Below are 22,258 nucleotides of genomic sequence, written 5' to 3' on the forward strand. Positions count from 1 at the left end.
TTCTCCTTTAAAACACTGAGAAGCTTCCTTCTTTCTCACAAACAAACAAAAAGTCCCAGGGCGAAAGGCATCTGAGAGAGCCTGTGGTTCCTTGATTCCTCACAACGTGGCTTTTGCATGGCCCTGCCACTGGAAGTGCTGGGGATGCCTACACAGATGCCCATATTTGCTGGGTTCAGAGCTTTGAAAGTGAATCCCAGGCGTCTGCACTCTTCAATTTCACTCCACATAATTGTTGCTCATCCTGTAGTGAGATGAGTGGTTTAGTCTCAGCTCATCTCAACTTGTATCTGCCCATTCAGCAAGATTTTTTTCTTTTTCTTTTTGCTATATCTTCAAATAATTGAATGGGGGAGAATTAACTCATTTTCCTATGTTTGCCTGCAAAGTAAAACGTAGAGTGTAAGTGACTTGCTTCAGGTCACATCGCCTTTTCACACGCAACTTCCCTGACTAATGTTGAGTTTATTAGAAATGATACTTCCCCAGAAAGGTGTCCAAAGAGTGGAACCCCTGGACAGCATTATCAACTCAGTCCATTATGTGATGGGGTAGCCCAGACTCAGAGTCCCAGAATGGCTGCCTGTGCACTGTAACTACTGTCACCAGATTCATCTTGGCTTATTCTCAGGGTCTGGGCTTGCAAATATATAACCTATGCCTAAAACAAGAAGAAAATACTTGTATTTGTATCTTTTCTTCTCCCATATAGGGAGAAGTAAGCCAAACACAGTCTCCCCTGGACAGCTCTCTCTCTCTCTTTCTCTCTCTCTCTCTCTCTCTCTCTCTCTGTGTGTGTGTGTGTGTGTGTGTGTGTGTGTGTGTGTGTGTCTTAAGAGTAGAAAACTCGGGGCTGGAAAGATGGCTCAGTGGTTAAGATCATGGGCTGAGTGGTTAAGATCATGGGCTACTCTTCCAGAGGTTGTGTGTTCAATTCCCAGCAACCACACAGTGGTTCAGATCCATCTGTAATGAGATCTGGTGCCCTCTCCTGGCCTGCAGGGATACATGCAGACAGGACACAGCATACATAATAAATAAAAACATCTTTAAAAAAGAAAGAAAGAGTAGTAGGAAGCTCAAGAAGAAGACCCCTCCACAGAAGAGTCATCCAAACCAAAGATGCTGACATTGGGCATGTACCAGATGAAGATTTCAAAAGTTCTGGCAAAAAAAAAATGATCCAGGACCTGAATTCAATCTAGACCCTAGAGAGGAATGTCTGCATCACTGAGAGAAGTCAGCAAAATGGGTGAGAAAACGAGTCATACACAAAGCCCCATATGGAACCAATGTAGATTGATAAGATGTTTCTACTTCTGACAAATTTGATGCTTTGAGACTTAAAAGAGCATGAGAAAAAGCAACACCAACAACTCCAATCAACAGAAAACTCAAGGCACACTGTTAGGTTAGAGTGATTGCTACTGAATTCTATGTGTGATTCCACTATACAAATGAAAGGATTTTGTTGAGACACACTAATATCTAAAAGTGAAGCAAACTGCTTAGCAGAGAGAGGGTCCTTTATACCTTTGCAATAAACGTGAAACTGGATTCACTGTGAAGATCTGACTAAAGTGCAGATTGTTGCCCAAACATATGGGTGTTAAATACATACATTAGAAAGAATTACTCTTGCCTTTGGCTGTCTGTGCTCCCACCTCCACACAAAGAACTGCATCTTGATGATCTCAATAAGTTACTAAACTGCCCTTAAAAACCTAATTTTGCATGAAGCCCTGGAGCAAAGCCCTGGCAATATTAAGCTGCAGATTTTCCATGGAACAGCATCTACTTATTTTGGGCCCCGAGGCTGTAGGCATTCATTTGCTACGCATCATCAAACCGGCAAGCAGCCTTTTTTTGTCAGGCACATAACAGATGCTGAACAAGAAACGTGGAAAAAAACGGTGGGGCTGGCTCAGGGCTCCCTGTTGGAGGGGAGCCTTCCTCTCCACTTCTTAACTGTTAGTTCTAAAGGTGTGTTGAAGGAGGCAGATAACACCAGGTACTTTCCATACACAAATTGAGATGTCTTCCTGAGCTGCATAAGAAGGCACAGCTGAACTCCTGTGTTCTCCATACTTACTTCTAAGTCTCTGCTCAACATACAATCCATCTTTTTCCAGTGTACAAAATAGAACGTTGCTGATTTTTATCACAGTAACTTGGGAACTTAGGTAAAACTCAAATAAGTTTTTCAAACACACACACACACACACACATATATATATATATTTTTTTGTTTTGTTTTGTTTTGTTTTTTTCGAGACAGGATTTCTCTGTAGCTTTGGTGGCTGTCCCGAAACTCACTAAGTAGACTAGGCTGGTCTTGAACTCACAGAGAGGTGGTTCAGAGGTTAAGAGCATTGACTATTCTTCCAGAGGTCCTGAGTTCAATTCCCAGCAACCACACAATGGCTGAGTTTTTAAGTGGTACGTAATTGAAAAGCATTAAATCATCACTCTTAAAATAATAGAATTTTTTCCTATTCTGAAAAAAACATTGGTTACCTACATTGCAAGGAATAATTTGCAATGACTGGAGTCATTTAAGCTTATAGTTGGGAATATTTTAGTAACAGTCACTATTTTCTGCTGATATCTGATAGCAACACAGTTACTTTCTTTGGAAAATGTTCAGCAACGGAGCATTTTTATTATTCAGATCACATATATAGTTGTACATACATTCTGACCACTTTCCCACCTGTTGTTTTTGTCAAGTTTTGCCAGCCTTCATAAGTGGGATAGTTTGAGGCACATACAATGTGACTGTCAATATAACCCAAAGTGTGACCATAGTTATTTGAAATAAATATGCTTTATATACCCATATGCTTGAAACTCTATAGAAAGGTAGAAATATTCTCATGACCATTCCTTCCCCTGTCGGGCAAACTGGAAAATTCCAGTCTCACAGGAGCTAGCACCTTTCCTCCCTGGCATTGTGAAAGGCAAAGCAAAAAAAAAATTATTCTCAAGTGTAAATGCCTTCTGTGACCTTCATCTTCTGCAGCATTGATAGTGAACCTGGTTTGTTATTAAGCTTGCAATTTACATAAAAAGCATTTAGGAGGAGAAATTGCTTACCAATTCCGGCTTCTCCAACAATCCAGGAGAGGCGAATGAAGAGCATGACTCCCCAGATGTTCAACATGCATCTTACCTGTGGATGAAAGTGAGGATGAAAAAGGGTCCCGGGGCAAGTACCAGCCCCCTTTGTAAATCTGGTGTCCAGGGCTGGCTGGTGAATCCCATGGGATCACCCAGCATACGGTGCTCCTTTGTACACATAGAAGATTTCTCACCAGCACGCCTTTCACCCATCCAAACTTCACAACCCCAGAGGTGTCTTCTTCTTCCTTATTTTCTGCTTGTTCATCTCCGGGCATCCCATCGCCATTAGCAACCCTGTCAGCTGAACCAGGGGCCACGGTCACATTCTGCATTTTTATAGAGGGAAAAACAAAGAAAGAAAGAAACAAACAAACAGTGGTGGATTAAACAGTTTCTTAACATTTTCCTAGCCAAATCAAAACAGTGGCCACAAAACTCTAGAAGAAAAGTATTTCAATAACTTTAGCAAATAATGTTGTTATTGTTTCTTACCCTGGGAGCCAGTGGGCTCCTTGTGCGAGTCATTCTCAACCATGGCTAAGGCTGTAGGATGGTAGACAGAACCTGGACCATCCTGCCACTAACAACATAAAAGTGGTCAGACTTAAATGAATTTATCATGCAAAAGGATAAAAACAAGAAAACGGAGTCAAGAGAGGGTAGCCAGGCAAGGCCAGATGAGGGTCTTTTGTGTCACATGTTAGGAGGACCAGAGTGATAAGCTTCCCAGATGTAGAGTAGCTGGAATTCTTCCCCTCCAATTTGTTTCATTTGGTTACTTAAACGATCCCTCCTCTCTGCCTCATTCTCAATCTCTCTTCAAATTAATTTTCAGATGAGAATACAATCTCTCCCAAACTCCCTCTCTGCCAATACTTAACTCTGTTAAAGTGGTTTCTTAATCAACTACAACTTTGCTTAAAAATAAGCTAAGTAATTACAATAAACTGTTCATCCAGAGTCTTAAGAGGAGTAAATGGTAAAGCCCATAGAAGTGTTTTCTCTACGCACACAGATAGCAGCTTCTGGTGGTCTACAGAAGGCTAGAGGAACTGTGTGACTGCAAGAGTACTCGTCCTGTAATGGAACTTTCATTAACTTTATATTTTGCATGTATGAATGTTTGCCTGCATGCACATATGTATACCGTGTGTGCTCTTGTTGTGGACAGAGGCCAGAATAGACCTGAGATGCCTTGGAATTAGAGTTATGGATGGTTGTGAGCCACCATGTGGGTACAGGAAATAGAACCCAGGTCCTCTGGGGAAGCAAAAAAAAAAAAAGCAAGCCCTAAATAGCTAAACTCCAACCTCAAAAGGAAACTTCTTCTTCTTTTTTTTTTTTTAACTTTAACTTAATTTAGTATTTTGTTTTGCTTCCAATATATCCAGACTGCAGTTTTTCCTCCCTCCACTCCTCCTTCTAGTTTCTTTCCCCTCTACCCAATCCCTTCTGTTTCCCTTCACAAAAGAGCAAGCCTCTCAGGGATATCAACCGAACACAGCATAATAAGATACAACAAGACTAGGCACAAACCTTCACATCAAGGCTAGATGAGGCAACCCAGCAGGAAGAGAAGAGTCCTAAGAACAGGCAAAAGAGTCAGAGATACCCCCACTGACACTGTTGTGAGTCCCACAAAAACATCAAGCTAAATGGTCATACGCATATGCAGAGGTCCTAGTGTATACCCATGCAGACCATGCTTACAGCTTCTGTCTCTGTGAGCTCTATGAACCCTAGTGAATTGATTCTGTGGGCCTTGTTTTCCTGGTGCTTCGGCCCCTCTGTCTCCTACAATCCTCCTTCCCTGTTTTCTGCCAGCCTCCCCGAGCTCCAAGAGCAAAAACAAATTTCTTATAGATTCATATCTCCTTCCTTGGAAATTTTAGAACGTGCTTGCATTGTAAAGAGGTCTCATGGCTGGCAACCAGTAAAATTGACTCAGTAAAAACAAAAAGAACTATACATAAACAATTTCTTAAAAATTAGTATATAATTTTGTCTCTGTAGACAGTTTTCAAAAACTTCCTTTTGAAAGATTTTTTTTTGTATGATAGCCCTTGAATAGAATGTGGGGAGAAAATATATTTATTTCAAATTAAGAATAGCTCTCAGTGTCTGATTTTTCTTCTGCATATATATGAATAATGTCAGGTACTTTATTTAGTCTTTGTTATCTGTATTTCATTGATGCCTTTGTGCAGGACCCACTTTAAAAGGGAAAGAATGAATCTCAAGCCATGTCCTTTTTCCCCCTCCCCTTTCTGTCATGCTGAGGGACTGAGTCCAGGGCATGCGAGTCCATCATCCCAGCACCGGTACAGTCTCAGCCCATAGACTGAGCTGCTTACTATTCTATGACAGTAACGAGGAGAAACTGAGCAACAAAGGAAGTTGAAAATTATAGTTCCAACTTAGTGTTACTCGGGAGTGTCTTAGTCTTAAGCATTCTCAGTCCCCAGTTGCACAGATAATTGAAAGCTGACTTTACGTTCCCACGCCAATGTAAAATAAAAATAAACAAAGTCCAAAGATGCCGATCTGGCTGAGCAGAACTGGATCCTCTATGTGAGCTTTGAACACAAGTGAGTCATGCAATTAAGGAGTTTCTAATAACTACTTTTGATTGATTTTAAACATATTGTTCATGCTGAGGATTTAACCCAGGGTCTAGTGCAGCAGCTCTCAACCTTCCTAATGCTGCAACTCTTTAATGTAGTTCATGTGATGATGACCCCAAACATAAAATCACTTTTATTGCTACTTCCTAACTGTAATCTTCCTACCGTTATGAGTTGTAATGTAAATAATTATCTGTGTTTCCCATGGTCTCAGGTGGCAACTGTGAAGAGGTCATTTCCCCCCAATGGGGTTGCAACCCACAGGTTAAGAACCACTGGTCTATGTTTTGCTGTTGAGATCTGCTCTCAGCCCTTAGGAAAGAGAAAAAGCAGATACTATGAAAGAAAGAAATCTTCAGATGAAATTGTTTAAGTTTAGATATAATCAAATTTTAAAATTCTTAGAGGAAATTGTATTATAGATATTTGAAGCATAAATGTGTATTAGCAACTATAGTCACTCACTTTGTAAAATGGGCTGGAATCACAAGGAATTTTAGATGCACTAAAGTCGGTATAAAGTATCAGGCAGGCTTTATATAAGTACTTTTCATTCTAAGTTTCTAAAATCCAGTGTGTATTTTCCATTGACAGCACATCATGACTTCGTCTAACCTCACCTCATTTCCAGTGCTCAGTTGTTACAGGTCAGCTATCAGTCAGCTCAACCCAGGCCCACACAGTGAAGTAAATTTCTGAAGAAAGCGTTAGATGCTTTGCACACACCAATTAAAAAGCGTTTTTCTTTTAAGCAATTCTAGACACATAAAGCAGCTAATACTCACCTGTAGCTTTTACTTTCATTTGTATGTGTGTATACAACGTGTCTGTTTCTGATGTGTGTGAATGAGTATATACAATGTATGTATTTGTGATGTAGATGGTGTGTGTGCACAGATGCATCTATTTGTGTGCATGAGTGAATGGCATGTGTATGAAGGTCAGAGGATGACCATAGGTGTTGACCCCTGCATTTCATGTTGATTGAAACAGTTTCTTTTGTTGTTTGCTGATGTATAAGCAGGCTGACTGGTCCCAGAGCACCTGCACCCGGAGATCTCTCTCTCTCTCTCTCTCAATCCCCCCCCCCCTCTCTCTCACACACACACACCTGTAGGACACAGCCCTGTGCATCTATACCAGATAACGAATACTTCAAGTGTTTTTCACCTGTCTCCATCTCCCAGCCACAGCCACAGCTTTTACTTCCCATGACAACACAGTCTTCAAAAGCATGGAAATTACATGTGTGCTAATATGAATATTGAAGGGATTGTTTGTTTAGAGAATTCTTTTCTTCAAATTAATTAGAGAAGCCACTTCTACAATTACCAGTGTTCTAGTTAGTAACTATTCCCATGGCTGGGGATCATGTGAGAAGTCACTTGCATTTCTAGAAGTGGTTTTGGGAATACAACCTACACCTCTGGCAAAACCCAATGAGGAAAACATAGGAGATTGCTGTGTTCTCTGATGGATGCCAGAGATGACTCTGGCCCTTAGATTTGAAGAATGAGAGCAATAATAGCTGTACACAACAACAACAAACCAAACAGCCCCCAACCCAAAATAAACTAGGATAAAAAATAAAAATTTAAAAAAAAATATTTAAATTTTTTTCCATTAAATGAAGATTTTTTTCCCCCTGACGGATGCCATTCCTGATCATAGTTTCATAATTCTTCAGTCTGTCACTTGGACTTTAGAACATGCTACAAAAAAGAACATTCTACATGCAAGGTAGGGAAACCACTATACATAGAATTTAGTACAACAATAATTTTCTAAATGATCAAAAGTAGAGTCTACGTAGGGCCTGCAACTCTCTTTTTATAGATAAATAGAACTTGCTAGTGTTTTGAAGTTTTAAGTATATTTATGGCAAGGGCTGGGGGCCAGTGACCTTGAATGTATATTTTCTTTTGTGACTAATGTTCAATAGTAAATTTACAAGAACTGATGCCATCTTTTTGACTTGCTGTGATATATAGGAGCAAAAAGGCTCTGTACCTTATAAACTACACATGAATCTAATTTTGTCATGAAATTAATCCAGGGCATATCCTCCAGCAAGCTATTTTTGCTTTCTTAGGAGGTAAAAATGAGAACACATCCAAGATTTTTTTTCTTTTGAAAATATTACCTCAAAGTAGTTAAAGGCAAAATCACCCTTTATGTGGTAAAGGGAGTCTTGGTTTCACTTTTGGATAAGTGCTTCCTTTGTCTGCTGGAAGAACAAATTCAATGTCTCATCTGAATATTGAACATGGCATGAATGGAGGTTTGTGGGGATCTCAGGGTTGCTAAGCTCTGCCCAGGGGTTCGCAGACATCTGGATGCAGCCAATGTCTCAAAGAAGCAAAGTTTTGTGATTGCATTTTTCCTGTAGCTGTCCTTCCTTCCTTCCTTCCTTCCTTCCTTCCTTCCTTCCTTCCTTCCTTCTTTTCTTTCTTTCTTAATTTGAATTAATTTGCTTGTTTATATCCTGTTTCCATAAATGATGACCTTTCATAAGTGCATTTTTAACTCTATGGAATGATTATCCATTCACCAAGACTTCTATTTGTGTACTGCAGATTCAGTGAGGAGATAATAAAATGCATTTGAAGAGAAGGGAAGACCATTTGATACTCAGAATTAAAGTTCAAATTTAAAACAAAATAAAGCCAACAAGTGATAAGGCTTAGTGACTGTACACTTGCCCAGGATCTACAAAACTTTTGGTGCAATCTTCAGCACCCTCAGGAAAAGGGTTGTAGTGGAGTGGGAGGAATGTTGCTCTTAGCACCAGCATTCTAAAGAGAAAGGGAGCTTATATGTAAGTTCTGAAGCTTGTGAAGATCTTTAAGTTAGGGGAATAAACTCAGAAGCAGTGGTATTTCAGCATGACAGCTCAATGGCTGCACAGTTAGAATGCCGGAGCTGCCTTTGACCCAGCACTTTGGAAGCTGTTTGCTATGGCTTATCATTTTTGAACAGATGGAATAAGACCAAGGCCTTTACATTGTTCTGAGCTCTACTCCCTTCCCGACACAGTCGACCTTGGAGAGCTCTCCACATCAAAGAATGCAGTGATCACTTGGCATCTGAGGAGATTTTACTTCATAAAAAGCATTCTGCTTTCAGTTCCCCTTAGAAGGCGTGTGATTAAAGCTGCATTTATTGCTTAGTATGGGAAGAGGAAAGACTTATATCTTCTGGAAGTCCTAGCATGGAATTGGACCTCATGCAGCTCGGGGAGTAAATTTTGGAGATGTTTTTTTCCTCTGGGAAGAAGGTGAGAAGAAACCAAAAGAAGTCAGTGATTTTTCTGAATCATTCCCAAGAGAACTCATCCTGAGTGGGGCGTTGGGAATTATGGGAAACTATAGCTTCTTCCTTCCTCTTTCCTTCCTCCTCCTCCCTCCCTCCCCTTCCTTCCTTTCTTCCTTCTTCTCTCCTTCTTCCCTCCTTCCTTATCTTTCTTTCTTTCTTTTTTTCTTTCTTTCTCTCTCTCTGCCTCTGTCTCTCTTTTCTGTTTTCTTTCTAAGACCAAGTTTTTTCTTTGTAGCCCTGTCTATGCAGAAACTCACTCTGTAGACCAGGCTGGCCTTAAACTTAGAGATCCTCCAGCCTCTGCCTCCAGAGTGCTGAGGTTAAATGTCTGAGCCACCATGCCCTGTTTGCTTAACCTTTAAGAACCAGAGTGAATAATTGAGTGATTATGAAAGACACTGGGCATTCTTTGTTTTCCTGGAAGTTTGGGCATAAGTAAGTAAACAATATTTGAGAATGTAATATCCTTCCTAGAGTATAACCATGTTCCAAAAAGTGATATTCAGGGGTGGGAAGATGGCTCAGTAGACAATGCACTTGCCAGTAAGTGTGAGGGGCTGGCTTTGAATCTCCACACTCTTGTAAATTGGCCACTATGGTGTCCCACCTGCAGTTTCTGCACTAAGGAAGTGGAGACAGGAGATCTCCACAGGAAGCGAGCTCGTCTACTTGAATCACCAAGCTCTGGGTTCAAACAAGAGATCCTGCCTTAATACATAAGCTGGAGAAATAGAGGAACACACCCAATATCAACCTCAGACTTCCACATATACCTGCACACACGTGTGCAAGCACATGCAAATAGGCCCACGTGCACGGTGCCACACACAGAGACATGTAAAACCAAAAGTAACCATCATTACAAACTGACAGAAAGGCAGGAGAGTCTGTCAACAAATCTCGTAGGAAGTCACAGAAGAAATTTAAGCTTCTAAATGAGTACAAGACTAGAATCTTCCGAGACACTGAAACCCTTTTGCATTCTTTAAATAGGAAGTCTGGCCTCTGTGCTTCTGAGCTTAAATCTAGTAGAGGGGCCTCAGGCAAAGGTATGAAGAGGAGGAACCCAAGGGCTGAATCTTAGGCATTTCTGTTCTTTCTTTAAAGAATAGAAAAAGTAATTGTCACTCAGGCTCAGCCACCAGGGTAGCTATGTCTTGAGGACACACCACCACTGGCTCCCACAAATTAACTGCAACAGCACCTTGCTTGTTTAAGAATGGCTGTGGAGTTGTTTGAACGAAGGTGACACTACAGCGGAAGCAGCTTAGGATTCAGTGTGGCATGTTCAGCCACGTGGGACTTGAGTAAACCCTACTGCAAACACCGTAAGAATCGTTGCCTCACTTTCCGAGTTCAGTCTGCATTTTTCTCCCACTTGAGTAAACATTTGTGAAGCACCAGGGCATTTTCTGTTTCTTGGTAACCAGAGAGAAGGCTATGTAAGGAAGATGGATGGCATGGGCCAGTCCTCTTCATTTGACCACTACATGTGTGGTGTTATTACCATGAGGGAATGGTGAGGAAGGACACTTAACATGCCCTTCAAGCTTACCTTGGCCAGCTGTTCATGGATCTCCAGCAGGCTGGGCCGGTTGACCTTGGGTCCGCTCACGCTCCCTGTGTTGCGGTAGTACTCAATCTTGGGGACAGCATCCATGGTGTTGTGGCCAAAGGTTTGCAGATAGTATGTGTTTGTGTGAGAGTCATAGACATGAAATGTGGTGTCTGTTTTAGCAGCGTCTGCATTTTGGAGGAAGCTGTCATAGCACTCCTGGTTGCCAGGCCTAAAGCTGATTCTCAGTCTGTTTTGGGCTTCATCTCCAAAAGAGGTCTCTTCATAATGTGGGGGGTCTGTGCTGTCACTCATGGCTGCACCGCTACCGTGGCCCTCATTTATGACATGGACTTGAAAACGACTGGTACTACTGGGCACTGAGTTGGAAGGGGTGTTCACTGACATCTTCTAGAGCCTACTTTGGAATTACCTACTTTATGGGCTTTTTTTTTTTAAGAACTATATATTTCTGCTTCAAAACACAATAATGTGGTTACAATATGGAACACTCGGCTTTGGTTCTAGACGACTCAATAATTAGGTTCCTGCTGTATTGTTGTTGTATTGTCTCCCATTTAATCTTCAGAATGATCTTCAAAGCTGTTACTAAGAAAGAAAATTATATTTGTTCCAGGCAATACATAGAAACATGTTTAAGAAGGGCTCTGATTTAAGGTATACTTGTCTTTCATAAGATGAAATTGTAATTTTAAATTTGCTCCACTAAAAATTACCTGTCCACGAATCCTTGCTATCTGAGCAACTAAATCCTAATAACCAGGGACTGGTTTCTGCAAACAGAAATTCCAATGAAGTCACTAACATGGGACTGTCTGTCATGTTTGCTTGGAAGTCACTGGGACTTTTAGAAGCATATTAGTAACTGAGGACAGTAGGAAAGTTTGCAGACTGTCTAAGTGCCAAAATTGCAAAGGATTTTATGTTTATAGCACTGTCTGATACATAAAATAGGAAACACAAAGACTTTGAAAAGTATATCTTGCTAGTTACAAAAGTTCACACATCATCAAAGCTAAATTTGTCTAAGAAAAACTTTCACATGTGAAACAAGTAAAAAGTCACATTTTAGAATGTGAAAATTAAAAACACAAACAAACAAGTCTGTCAAGATGATTGTGAAATTTTAGATTTTTTAGTAGCCTTTGAAACATTTCATTTGCTCATATATTTGTGCTTTTTCATAAATGCTGTTATGGAAACCTTAAAAATGAGTGTTTGGGATATGAAAATAAGTTATTAGGTCTCAGTAAAGGCTTATAATCTACTCATTCCTTTTAGTGGAATAATTTGTGAGTTCAATAGACCACACAATAGTTCTCACAATTCTACAGTGATATACCAACCTTAAATACTGTCCTTGGGGTGACACTTCTTTGTAGATATCTTAAATTTTTATTTTTTTCAAAGAAAGCTAGAAAAATGAGAACAATATAACCAAACAACTTAACTCGTGTGCTATGATTTAAGACAGTTCTTTGAATTAATAAAGAAACAAACATACATAACTTACACTCTTAAATAAACTTTCCTGGTGAAATTACCAGTGAAGCCCCTATTTCTTAGCTTTTTAGATCATTTAACACCTCACAGTCCCTGACATCTTCAAGCCCAGTCCTCAGGGCCTACTTTTTGACACGGTTAGGATCTTGCCTAGCCCAGATTCTTACCTTGCCATCCAGCAGCTAGCTGTCTTCTGAGGAGTGAAACCCACTCTAGCACGGCACAAGCATATATGGAACCTTAACTTCAGCCCAGAGCTTCAGGCTTCTTCTCATTGGTTAAAAACTTCTTGAAAGAGATGACTTTTCAGTCATTGGCCTGGAATAGTGGGAGAAGCCCTGCCAGTCATTAGCCCTGGGGAGCCACATCAACTAGTAACTAGTAGTAAATCATTAATCCTCTTAGACAGTAAACAAAACAAAGCTTCTTTAATTCACAGATTGCCCAACAGCAAATCCTTCAAAATTATTGCTTCAGTTGTTTGGGACTAGACAAATTTAGTTCCACTGTCTGCCTTTCTTTCTGTCTCTGTTTCTGTCTGTGTCCATGTGTCTGTCTCCAGTCTCTATCTCTCTTCCTTGCAATAAGAATTGAACTCAGGGCTTCACACATGCTAAGTAAATACTCTACCACTGAGCTCTCCCACCCCATTTCTAAACTTTTTTTTTATTTTGAGACAGCATCTTGCTAATTGTCACTGGTCCTGTGTTTCCTTTGTACTCCAGGCAGCCTTGAGCTTGCCATCCTCCTGCCTCAGTCTCCAAAGTAGCTGGGAGAAGGTCTTTGCCACCAGGCCTAGCTCATCATCTTATTTTTGATGAGACCCAGTGACCTTATATTGCTCAGCATAGGAACCAGAATATTACCCTTAAGAGATAGCCTCAATATTTTGTAGCTAGGAAATGTTACCTGAAATCATTTTAACTTACTCACCTTGCCTCTTCTCTGCATAGGAAGTGAGCAGATAGGAATATCATGAGTAGATTATTGAAAAGATTTTGCCTAGTGAGAAAATTACTTTAAGCTGCTCAAGTCAAACTGGACATACTTCCCAGGGACTGGATACCCTTCCCAGGGGCTGGGTACACTTCCCAGGGGCTGGGCACACTTCCCAGCAGCTGGTACACTTCCCAGGGGCTGGGTACACTTTCCAGGGGGCTGGGTACACTTCCCAGGGGCTGGGTACACTTCCCAGCAGCTGGTACACTTTCCAGGGGCTGGGGATACTTCCCAGGGTCTGGGTACACTTTCCAGGGGCTGGGGACACTTCCCAGGGGCTGGGGACACTTCCCAGGAACTGGGTACACTTTCCAGGGTCTGGGTACACTTCCCAGGGACTGGGTACACTTGCCAATGGTGCTACTATGTGGTTTTTCTGTCTCTGCTTGGAGGATGTTTTTGTTTGTTTGTTTGTTTTTTAATCACATCTAGTTTTTTAGTTTCCTCAGAAATTTCTGCTCCAATCTGTGAGTTGGTGACTAAGACTGCACATACAATTCATCCACACAGGTTCTGTCATTTTTTTTTTTATTAAGAAAAACCCTTTACAGTCCAGGTCTTTATTTCTTTTTGTACATTAGGCCATGAATTCATATGGGATGGGCTCCAGCAGCTCAGGCTCCTTTCCGTTTGCCCTCACAAAGTGTGCTTCTCTGGGTGGAGCAGGCTGGCGCTTGAGCTGAACCCAGGTGCCCTTCTCCTTGGCTTCCTTTTTCTTCTGGTCCTTCTCCTTCAGGAAGCTGTCTCTGCTCTTAGAGTGCTTGATGTGCTCAATCGCACGTTAATCCTCTTGGCGAGAATCTTGCCCTTAACTTGCTTGTTTACAATGATGCCCACGGCATGCTGAGTGACACTGTAGACTCTTCCTGTCTTGCCATGGTAACACTTGTGGGGCATTCCTTTTTGAACAGTGCCCATTCCCTTGATGTCTACAATATCACCCTTCTTGTAGATTCGCATATACGTGGCCAAAGGAGCAACTCCATGCTTCCTAAGAGGCCGAGAGAACATGTAGCGAATGCCCCTCCTCTTTCCCTTGGTGTTTGTCATTTTGGCGAGTTACTGGAAGATGGCTGCCGCGGCCAAAAAAAAAAAAAAAAAAAAAAAAAAGCCTGTCATTGGTTTTCAATCGGGGTGATTGAATGGGTCCTCTTTGTGTCTAATAAGAAGATATCCAAATGATTTTCAGTTGCCTGGGTGGCTCTGTTTGGGTATGATGTAGCGGTTAAGTGTGAGCTGCAGGTGAAGAATGCTCGACTTCAGTTCTGGTCCTGCCACTTCCTGTCTGGAGCAATTTAGGAGACTAGTTCACTGTGTGTGCTTTAATGTTCTCTTATGCAAACATGGATGCAGACAGTAATGGCATGCAGCTTACTGAGTTATTGTGAGGATTAAATGAACTAATTCACATTTATGTTTAAGTTGTATTGGTTTGGACATAGTCCTTGCTTGTACTATGTTATCAATATTTATTACTGGTTTGTGACTTTTTCTTTTTTATTCATACCCATGATTCTGAGACCAACCATTAAAGACAGGTAGGACTCATACATATTAAAATGGAGGGAAAGGTAAGTTGATAACCAAACATAGAATTGTACAAAGGAGCATGCAAGATGCCAAAGGAAATCCCCTCAATGCTCTTAGCTAGGTGAATGCCATGGGACCCAGTCAGGCTAATGCCATACGGTTCTATCAGAAGTAGAACTATAAAGAGACAGTGATAACTCAATAGTCTCTCATTCTTCTGTTTTTGCAACTATTTACTTCTGCGTGGGGGGTGGGTGAGTGCACGTGACATGTGGTCTACATGGAGATCAGACCGCAACCTCAGGGAGTCAGTTTTCTTCTGCTATGTCTGTCCCGGAGTTCACAGTCAAGTGTCAGGCCTTTATTCCCTGACCAATCCTGTCAGCCCTAACCTTCTCATGAAGACTTTAAATAGAGGAGAATTGCTTACTCAGTAAAGGGTTCAAACTCTTATGTAGAAGACATTCAGCATAGGAAGTCGTCAGATGTCTGATTCAGCTGGGGGTGGAAATGTGCGCTGGGCTACTGACTTAACAGATCAATAGACTGCTGAGATGATGCTGGAGCCCCATACAAGTTTTGTTCCCTGTGCAAGGATGATTGACATCACCCAGCCCCTGCTTGCCTTCGGGACTACCTTATTATTCATTCTTCAGTCTTCCTCCTCCACCAGAGGTCGACCGCCTCCGAAGCCAGGTTCCGTTTCTTGCTGTGTGCTTGTCTGACTTCAGTGTATATGAATTCCTTCAGTTCAGTCTTCCATCAAGCACACATTTTCATTGGAGGCTGTTACCTCTGACTGGGGATTGAGACTTTTCAGAGTGACTGGGAGATGTCTGGGGGATATGGATCAAGTGACAATATCCACAAGTCAACTTTAGATGGCGAGCTGAACTCAAGCCTTTGACGGAGGTGGTCGGGGATGAGAAAGAACACTGTCTGGAGTGCAGACTCAGCCTTTCTTTCTGTTCTCCTTATCAGGCTCTTGGGTGTGGCATTAGAGGCTGATCTGGCTATGATATTGGTCATCAATCTGTCTGTGGACATGTTAACATTTCTTGAAGTTTCCATATTAGTCTAACCAGCCTTTTATAGTTATCACTTCTCCGGAAATCATGACCATTTTTCTATCCCCATCTTCACAAAAGACTAAGATGCACAAATACAATAAAAACAAAAGCCATGGATCAAGCACTTTCTTTCAGTGTGTTCTCTTCTTAGTGAGATTGGGGGTGGTAGTGTGCTGGGAGTCGATGGCCTGAAACGGTGCATTCTTTATGAAATATGTCTGGCCTTCTTTCCTTCCTTCCTTCCTTCATTCCTTCCTTCCTTCCTTCCTTCTTCCCTTCCTCCTTCCTCCTTCCTCCCTTCCCTCCTTTTTTCTTTTGAAATAAAAATCTGACCTTATGAAAGTCTTGGTGAATGTTATCTCTGGGGCAAATGGAACCTCTGCAAGTTGGTCATGAATATGAGGGAGTACTTCAGAAGCCCATGTCACAGAGACAGTGCCTGGTATTTAGGCACACATGCTTTCTATTGAGGTCAGCTGAGCTCAATTTACTGAGTTATTCTTGGGCCAGATTACCAGTTGATGTGAGGTGTGCTTGTACCAACCAGTGCAGCAAGAGCCTTCTTGATGGGAAGGCTTGATACAGAAGAACTACAGCCAGCACAGATATTTTGTAAATCCACTAGGAAAATAAACAAACAAAAATCTCTATCAGGAATTTCTCTGTGGCTGCTCTTTTGGAATGCCACAGACCTGAGTAGCAGTCTTGGTTAAAAAAAAAAAAAATGTTGTAAAGGCCTGGGTACTGGCTCAGTGGGAAAGGTGCCTGTCTTGCAAGCAAAGGTACCCAGAGTTCAGATCCCCAGCACCCATGAAAAATTCAGGTGTGGCAGAGGCATGTGCAACCCATGGGTTATAGTGGTGTGGAGACAGATGGAGAGCATGGTACTTTTACATGTTCTATGATTTTCCACATGAGTTTCCCGTCTCCATCCTTTTGCCAGCATCCCTGAGAGACACAGGATAGCTTTCTCGTCCTACTTTCATAAATATGGAAAACTCTCTGTCCTGAGGTCACTTTCTAGTTATGAAGCTAGATGAAGCTAGTTGCTGGGTGAGACAGCATCAGAATCCTGACTCCTGACCTGAAAAATGTGCATATGGTCAAACCTCACCTAGGCTCTCTGACTTTCCAGGGACACGTGTGGCATTTTTAGGACATTGGAGTTCAAAGGGCCATTCAAGCCCTCTGGCTATCTCTGCCCTGAAGCTCACAGGGCTAGATTAGTCAACTAGCTCAGAGCAGTCATGCTCCAGTGGTGTCAGGGCTGCTGCCGGGACTGCTTGCCTCAGTACAATCGTCCCTTCTACTGGGTGATGCTGGAGCTCTCTCTTCAGTGCTAGCCATGAGGAGGGTAATGCAGCCAGTGTATGTGTGAGGCAGGACTGGCAGGCACTCTGGACTAGCGCATTTTCCCACAGGAGAGTCTTCAAGCCCTAAAAGAATGCTGGGAATTCTGAGAACTTTCCGATTGCTGCTGAGTTGGAAGGTTTGGGTGTTAGCTTTCTGAAGTTGTCCTGTAGTGAACTTTCCGACCTATGGTCCCTGTTTAAGAAATAATATTTTTTTTTTTTTTTGAGCCTAAAGACCGTTGAGTCTAAGTATTCTGTAGCAATTTCCTCTGAGATAAGGCTCAGTCTTGGAGGGAAGTTCCCTAAGATACAGAATACCCTATGTGGAGGGAAACATTCCGTCTTTCAGGGAAGCTTGCTAAGTTTAGGAAATAAACAACACGAAAGATTCAGAAAGTATCTGAAACTGACCATATCCTCTAGTTTCCCCTTCCCCAACCTTACAGAAGCTGTAAGGACTGCTGAGAGGCAATCTTAGTCAAGCTGAGCTGCTTGGAAGAGACACTTTCCAACCTGTGAGACTGTGTGCAGGCTATGCTCCAGCTTGTGTGAGCTGTCATCCATGCTGGGTGGACCTTTGATGATGAAGCTCTTGTTGAGACATTTCTGCTCATGTAAGTAACTTTTCACCCATATTCCTGTAGGTAACCCCTGTCTATCACTGGTTCTCTATCTGGTGTGAGTAGACATGTGTTCATGTCTCCCTAAAAATAGTATCACACAACACAGAGATTTACTAAATCTATATTGTGGCTCCAGTATGGAATGTGGAGAGGAGACCTGGGCTTGCTTTGCTGAAGCCCCCAGCTATCTCACTGGCATGTGGAAAAGAGAAGACAGCAAGAGCAGAAATTGTAGGAGGGAACAAGGTGGCAGAGGTCATACTTCTGATCTATGCATAGAAACCTTCACTGGGGGGGGGGGACGGTGGGCAGGAAGAACATGAGATTTTACACAGCACGATGGATAAATCAATCATAGATGTTTATTGAGTTTTGTGAATGGAATGATCCTCTCTGCAGCACCACACTCAAGCTAATTACAAATGTGTCTGTCATGTGTCCCAGTGTCACCTGGACAAAAACATGAAGCTGGAGCCACCATCAGGCAAGTGCATACTCAAAGGTCCCTTTATCAAACTCTTCGACTTCATCTTCCCATGTGGAAGACGGCATGCTACTATATGGGTCTAATAGAATTTTGAAGCATCTGATAATAAGAAGTCCCAAGAAAATGCACAGGATGCCCACAAAGGCGAAACCAGTCTTTTGCTCCAGAGTCAGGGAGAAGGCAGAGACCTCGTTGACACTCATCTTAGCTGAGGAATTGCTGCAGTAGGTGCTACTCATCATTCACAGGTGCATCGTGGTGGCTCCACAGAGTTCCTGCCGGAGTCAATTCTCTACCTAGGTACAGAACAGACCCAGTTTAGTTTCATCCTTGTATGGTATTGGGCAAGAAATTATCAAAGCAGATATTTTCAAGGCCTCTTAACTCGTCATAGATGTTAGAAGGTATCAGATATAGGTCAGAATAAAATTGACACTGAATATTGTTATCCCACTGTGGGAAGTGCAGAGTTGTTTATGGACACAGAAATCCATGCCTACACACTGAAATAGAAAGCCAAGCATGAAAGTGATAGTCTTATGGTTAATACTAACTGCCTTTCACTTGCTGGGAGGTAGTTCTCCCTGCTTTTCTGATCTGGATTTCCATCTAATTTTCACTTCATTTTTGCATGTGCAGATCATAGCATAAATAGAAAGAGTATAAACTGTTCCTGTTGTGTAAAGTCCTAGCTTCAAGGTCTTTCTCCAGGGCCATAAAATCTGATTCTTTAAACAGCTGTAATATGTTCTTCATTTCAACTCTTGCTTTCATAGCTGCATACTTACGGTGTCTTCCCCATTATATGTGTCCCCCTCCATGTGTGTGGGGGGATAAATTCTCACTGTATAGTTCAAGCTGTCTCAGAACTCATGGCAACCCCTCTGCCTCAGCTTTCCTGAATGCTGAGGTTATAGGCAAAAGCCACCATATATGGTTTAAATGCTACTTTCTCAAAGATAAAAACATGCTTTTAAAATTACCTGAGAAGAGGTAATGCCCAACATTACAACTGCAAAGAGATAAATACAACATCTGTGGGCATTACCCACTTCCCTACGATCTACATTCATTTTCTGAAACTCTAAGTGGTTCTCAACCTGTGGACTGAGATCCCTCAGTGGGTCCAAAGCCTTTTCACAAGAGTTGCTGAAGACCATTAGAAATACCAGATATTTACATTATTATTTATAACAGTAGCAAAATTACAGTTATGAAGTAGCAATGAAAATAACTTTGTGACTGGGGAATACCACAGCACATGGAACTATATTAAAGAGTTGCATCATTAGGAAGGTTGAGAACCACTGCCATAAATAAACATAAAATCCAAGATAAAGTTCTGTGTTCTTTGTAATTCAGTTAACTTTAAGACAACTCCATAGTCCTCCTCCTAACAAGTATCTCACTCCTGTACCCCTATGATTGATATTCTAAAACTACAGCTACAATGTTAAGAAAGTTGACTTTAAATAAAATGGAGTCCCTTATGCATTTTTAGAAAGCAACTGAAAGTACTGGAGAGATGGCTCAATGGTTAAGATCACTTCTTGCACAGGAAGAGAGTTCATTTGCTAGAGCACACGTAGTAGCTCGCAAGTGTCTATAACTTCAGCTCCTGGGGATCTGACTCCCTTTTCTGGCCTCAGATGGCACCAGGCAAGCACATGGCGCACAGACATATGCCTACATGTAAAAAGGATGATAACTTTCAAACTTAAAAAGACACTGATAAATGATGGGAGATATCATTCTGTAAATGTTTCTTGTATTGGTTAATAAATAAAGCACTGTTGGCCAATAGGAAAGCAAGATAGATGGGACTAGGAGACAAGGAAGTTTCAGGAAGAAGTAGGGAGGAGTCAACATGTAAGACCAATAGAACAGAGGTCCGGGCCCTCTCTCCGGTAAGATGAGACCATGTAGAAATACTTAGATTAGTAGAAATGGGTTAATATTTAAGATAGAACAGCATTATATCTAATACAGCATCTCTGTGTGTTATTTGGGGCTGGCGCGGCTTTAGGGCCAGGCCTAAGGGAAAACATACTCGTAACAAAATGATGCCGCAACGTGGACCCAAGAACTTCTTCCACTTAAAATTTAACAAAAGCTTAAAAACAGGTTTTAGAAACAAATGAACAGAAACAAGCAAGGCTTTCTGATAGCAGCATTTTTCTCAGTAGGGCTCTGTTTTACTAGAGACAAGCAGAGATTTGTGCTGCTCCTTTAAGGGGGTTTCCTGACTCAGCATGGCTACAAAAAAAAAAAAAAAAAAAAAAAATGCATGGCTTTTAAGAAGCACAGCTAACGGGAGGGAGAGGGAACTGGGATCCACATGTAAAATAATAAATTAAATTAAAAAAAAATGCTGGGACTCCAAAATTTAAGTTCAAGGACAAGTTACTGGGGAAAAGGATTTCTATTTTTGTTTCCACAGAAAATAAAAAGATGTGGATTCCTTCCAGACTAATGTGGTTTGGTCAAGCCAGACCACCTGAAACAGAGTACCAGGTGATCCTTCATTCAAAACAGCTGGACAAAGCAGCCTTACAGACTACAGCCAGGATTTCTGAATCTTCTTCGAATCCCCCATGATAGCGCCCCTTACCAGCAGGAAGTAGTTTGGAAAGAACAATGCCCAAATTCCCAAATATTGTCTATAAATGTTTGTTTTCATTTAAATGGACTTTGTTATATAAAATAAATTTAAAAAAAAAAGAAGCACTGCTAACAATTCAATAGTGTGTATGAACAGCTGGTTTAAAAAAAAATATGTGGCACATGCCTTTAATTCCAGCATTCGGGAGGCAGAGGCAGGCAGATCTCTGTGATTTCCAAGTAAACCTGGTGTACAGAGTAAATTCCAGGGCAGCCAAAGTTACACAGAGAAATCCTGTCTCAAAAGATAAAAAAAAAATAAAAGTAGAAAAAATAGAGTAATAAGAAAGCCACGTGAAGATGGAAAGCACTAAAAGAGTCTGGATACTGTATGCTATGGTATTTTCTTTGAATTGCTCAATTACTAAGAAAGAAATAATTGCTACAATACATTTGATTATCAATGCTGCTAAGTTAATCAAATTTATATATTTTAAAAATGCTTTGACTCCAAAATTTAAGTCTAAGGACAGGTTATTGGGGAAAAGGATTTCTATTTTTATTTCCAAAGAAAACAAAAAGCTGTGGATTCTTTCCAGACTAACATGGTTTGATCAATCAAGAGCCCCTAAAATAGTGTCCCAGATGATCCAACATTCAAAACAGCTTGGACAAGGCAGCCTTGCAGCCAGGATTTCTGTGTCTTTTTAAGATCCCCATGACAGTGCCCCCTACCAGCAGGAAGCAGTTTGGAAAGAATGATACCCAAATTCCCAAATGTTGTTTATAAATATTTGTTTTCATTTAAATGGGCCTAGTTAAAAATGTTTAATAATCACAACCAATCTCTTGTTTTGGATTGGATTTTCATTTATTGATAAAAATTTAAGGTCAATTTTGTGATATGTATATTTCTCTCTTGTTTACATATTCTGTTTATATAGCTCATTTAGAAATGTAATGTATAATTTAGCACAGGTTACAGATAATTACCAATGACAGTCAAAATTTAGAGTTGTTATTTAGGTTTTTTAGATATATAAAGACATACTTGAGATGGATAAATAATCTTCAAACCTTTCAAAGACCTTCAGAATATGGCATTTAAAAGGGTTTAAGATTTTTCTTAATAGTGATACATAACTGCTCCTGGCAATACTACCTTCATCAGAAAGGAAGATGGACATTGAAGAAATGTGTTATGGAGTTTACTTTCAATATGGCAAGACTAGCCATTTGGGCAAGATACTACTACTCTTGTCTGGACTGTTTGACTTTATGCTGTATAAACTGGACATGCAGGACCCACAGAAAAGTGACAGCTGATACAAGATGGACTTTACTACAGTCCATCTTGCTTCATGAAAGAGTCTGTCAGACAGTCTACAGGACACAGAGAAAAGTGAGTGACAAACTGCCAATATAGGTGGACAGTTTAAAGTTTCCTGTTTTGCT

The 22,258-nt window shown here is 41.1% G+C and overlaps 1 protein-coding gene and 1 pseudogene across 1 annotated transcript in view; both read right to left on the minus strand.

The window, feature by feature from the left end:
• Positions 1 to 11,049, minus strand: part of Slc12a1 (solute carrier family 12 member 1) — an 80,737-nt gene extending 69,688 nt beyond the window's left edge. Inside the window, exons 1-3 of the mRNA XM_051183506.1 lie at positions 10,618 to 11,049; positions 3,315 to 3,449; positions 3,097 to 3,172 (exon numbers count right to left, since the gene is read on the minus strand). Of these exons, the coding sequence (XP_051039463.1) occupies positions 3,097 to 3,172; positions 3,315 to 3,449; positions 10,618 to 11,025 (619 nt within the window). The 5' untranslated portion in view covers positions 11,026 to 11,049. The remainder of the gene's footprint in view (positions 1 to 3,096; positions 3,173 to 3,314; positions 3,450 to 10,617) is intronic.
• A 2,630-nt stretch (positions 11,050 to 13,679) lies between these two features.
• On the minus strand, positions 13,680 to 14,205 carry LOC127221228 (60S ribosomal protein L21-like; annotated as a pseudogene).
• Positions 14,206 to 22,258: the final 8,053 nt, after the last annotated feature.

Source organism: Phodopus roborovskii, unplaced genomic scaffold, assembly GCF_943737965.1.
Source record: "Phodopus roborovskii unplaced genomic scaffold, PHOROB, whole genome shotgun sequence".
NCBI classification, from domain to species: Eukaryota; Metazoa; Chordata; class Mammalia; order Rodentia; family Cricetidae; genus Phodopus; species Phodopus roborovskii.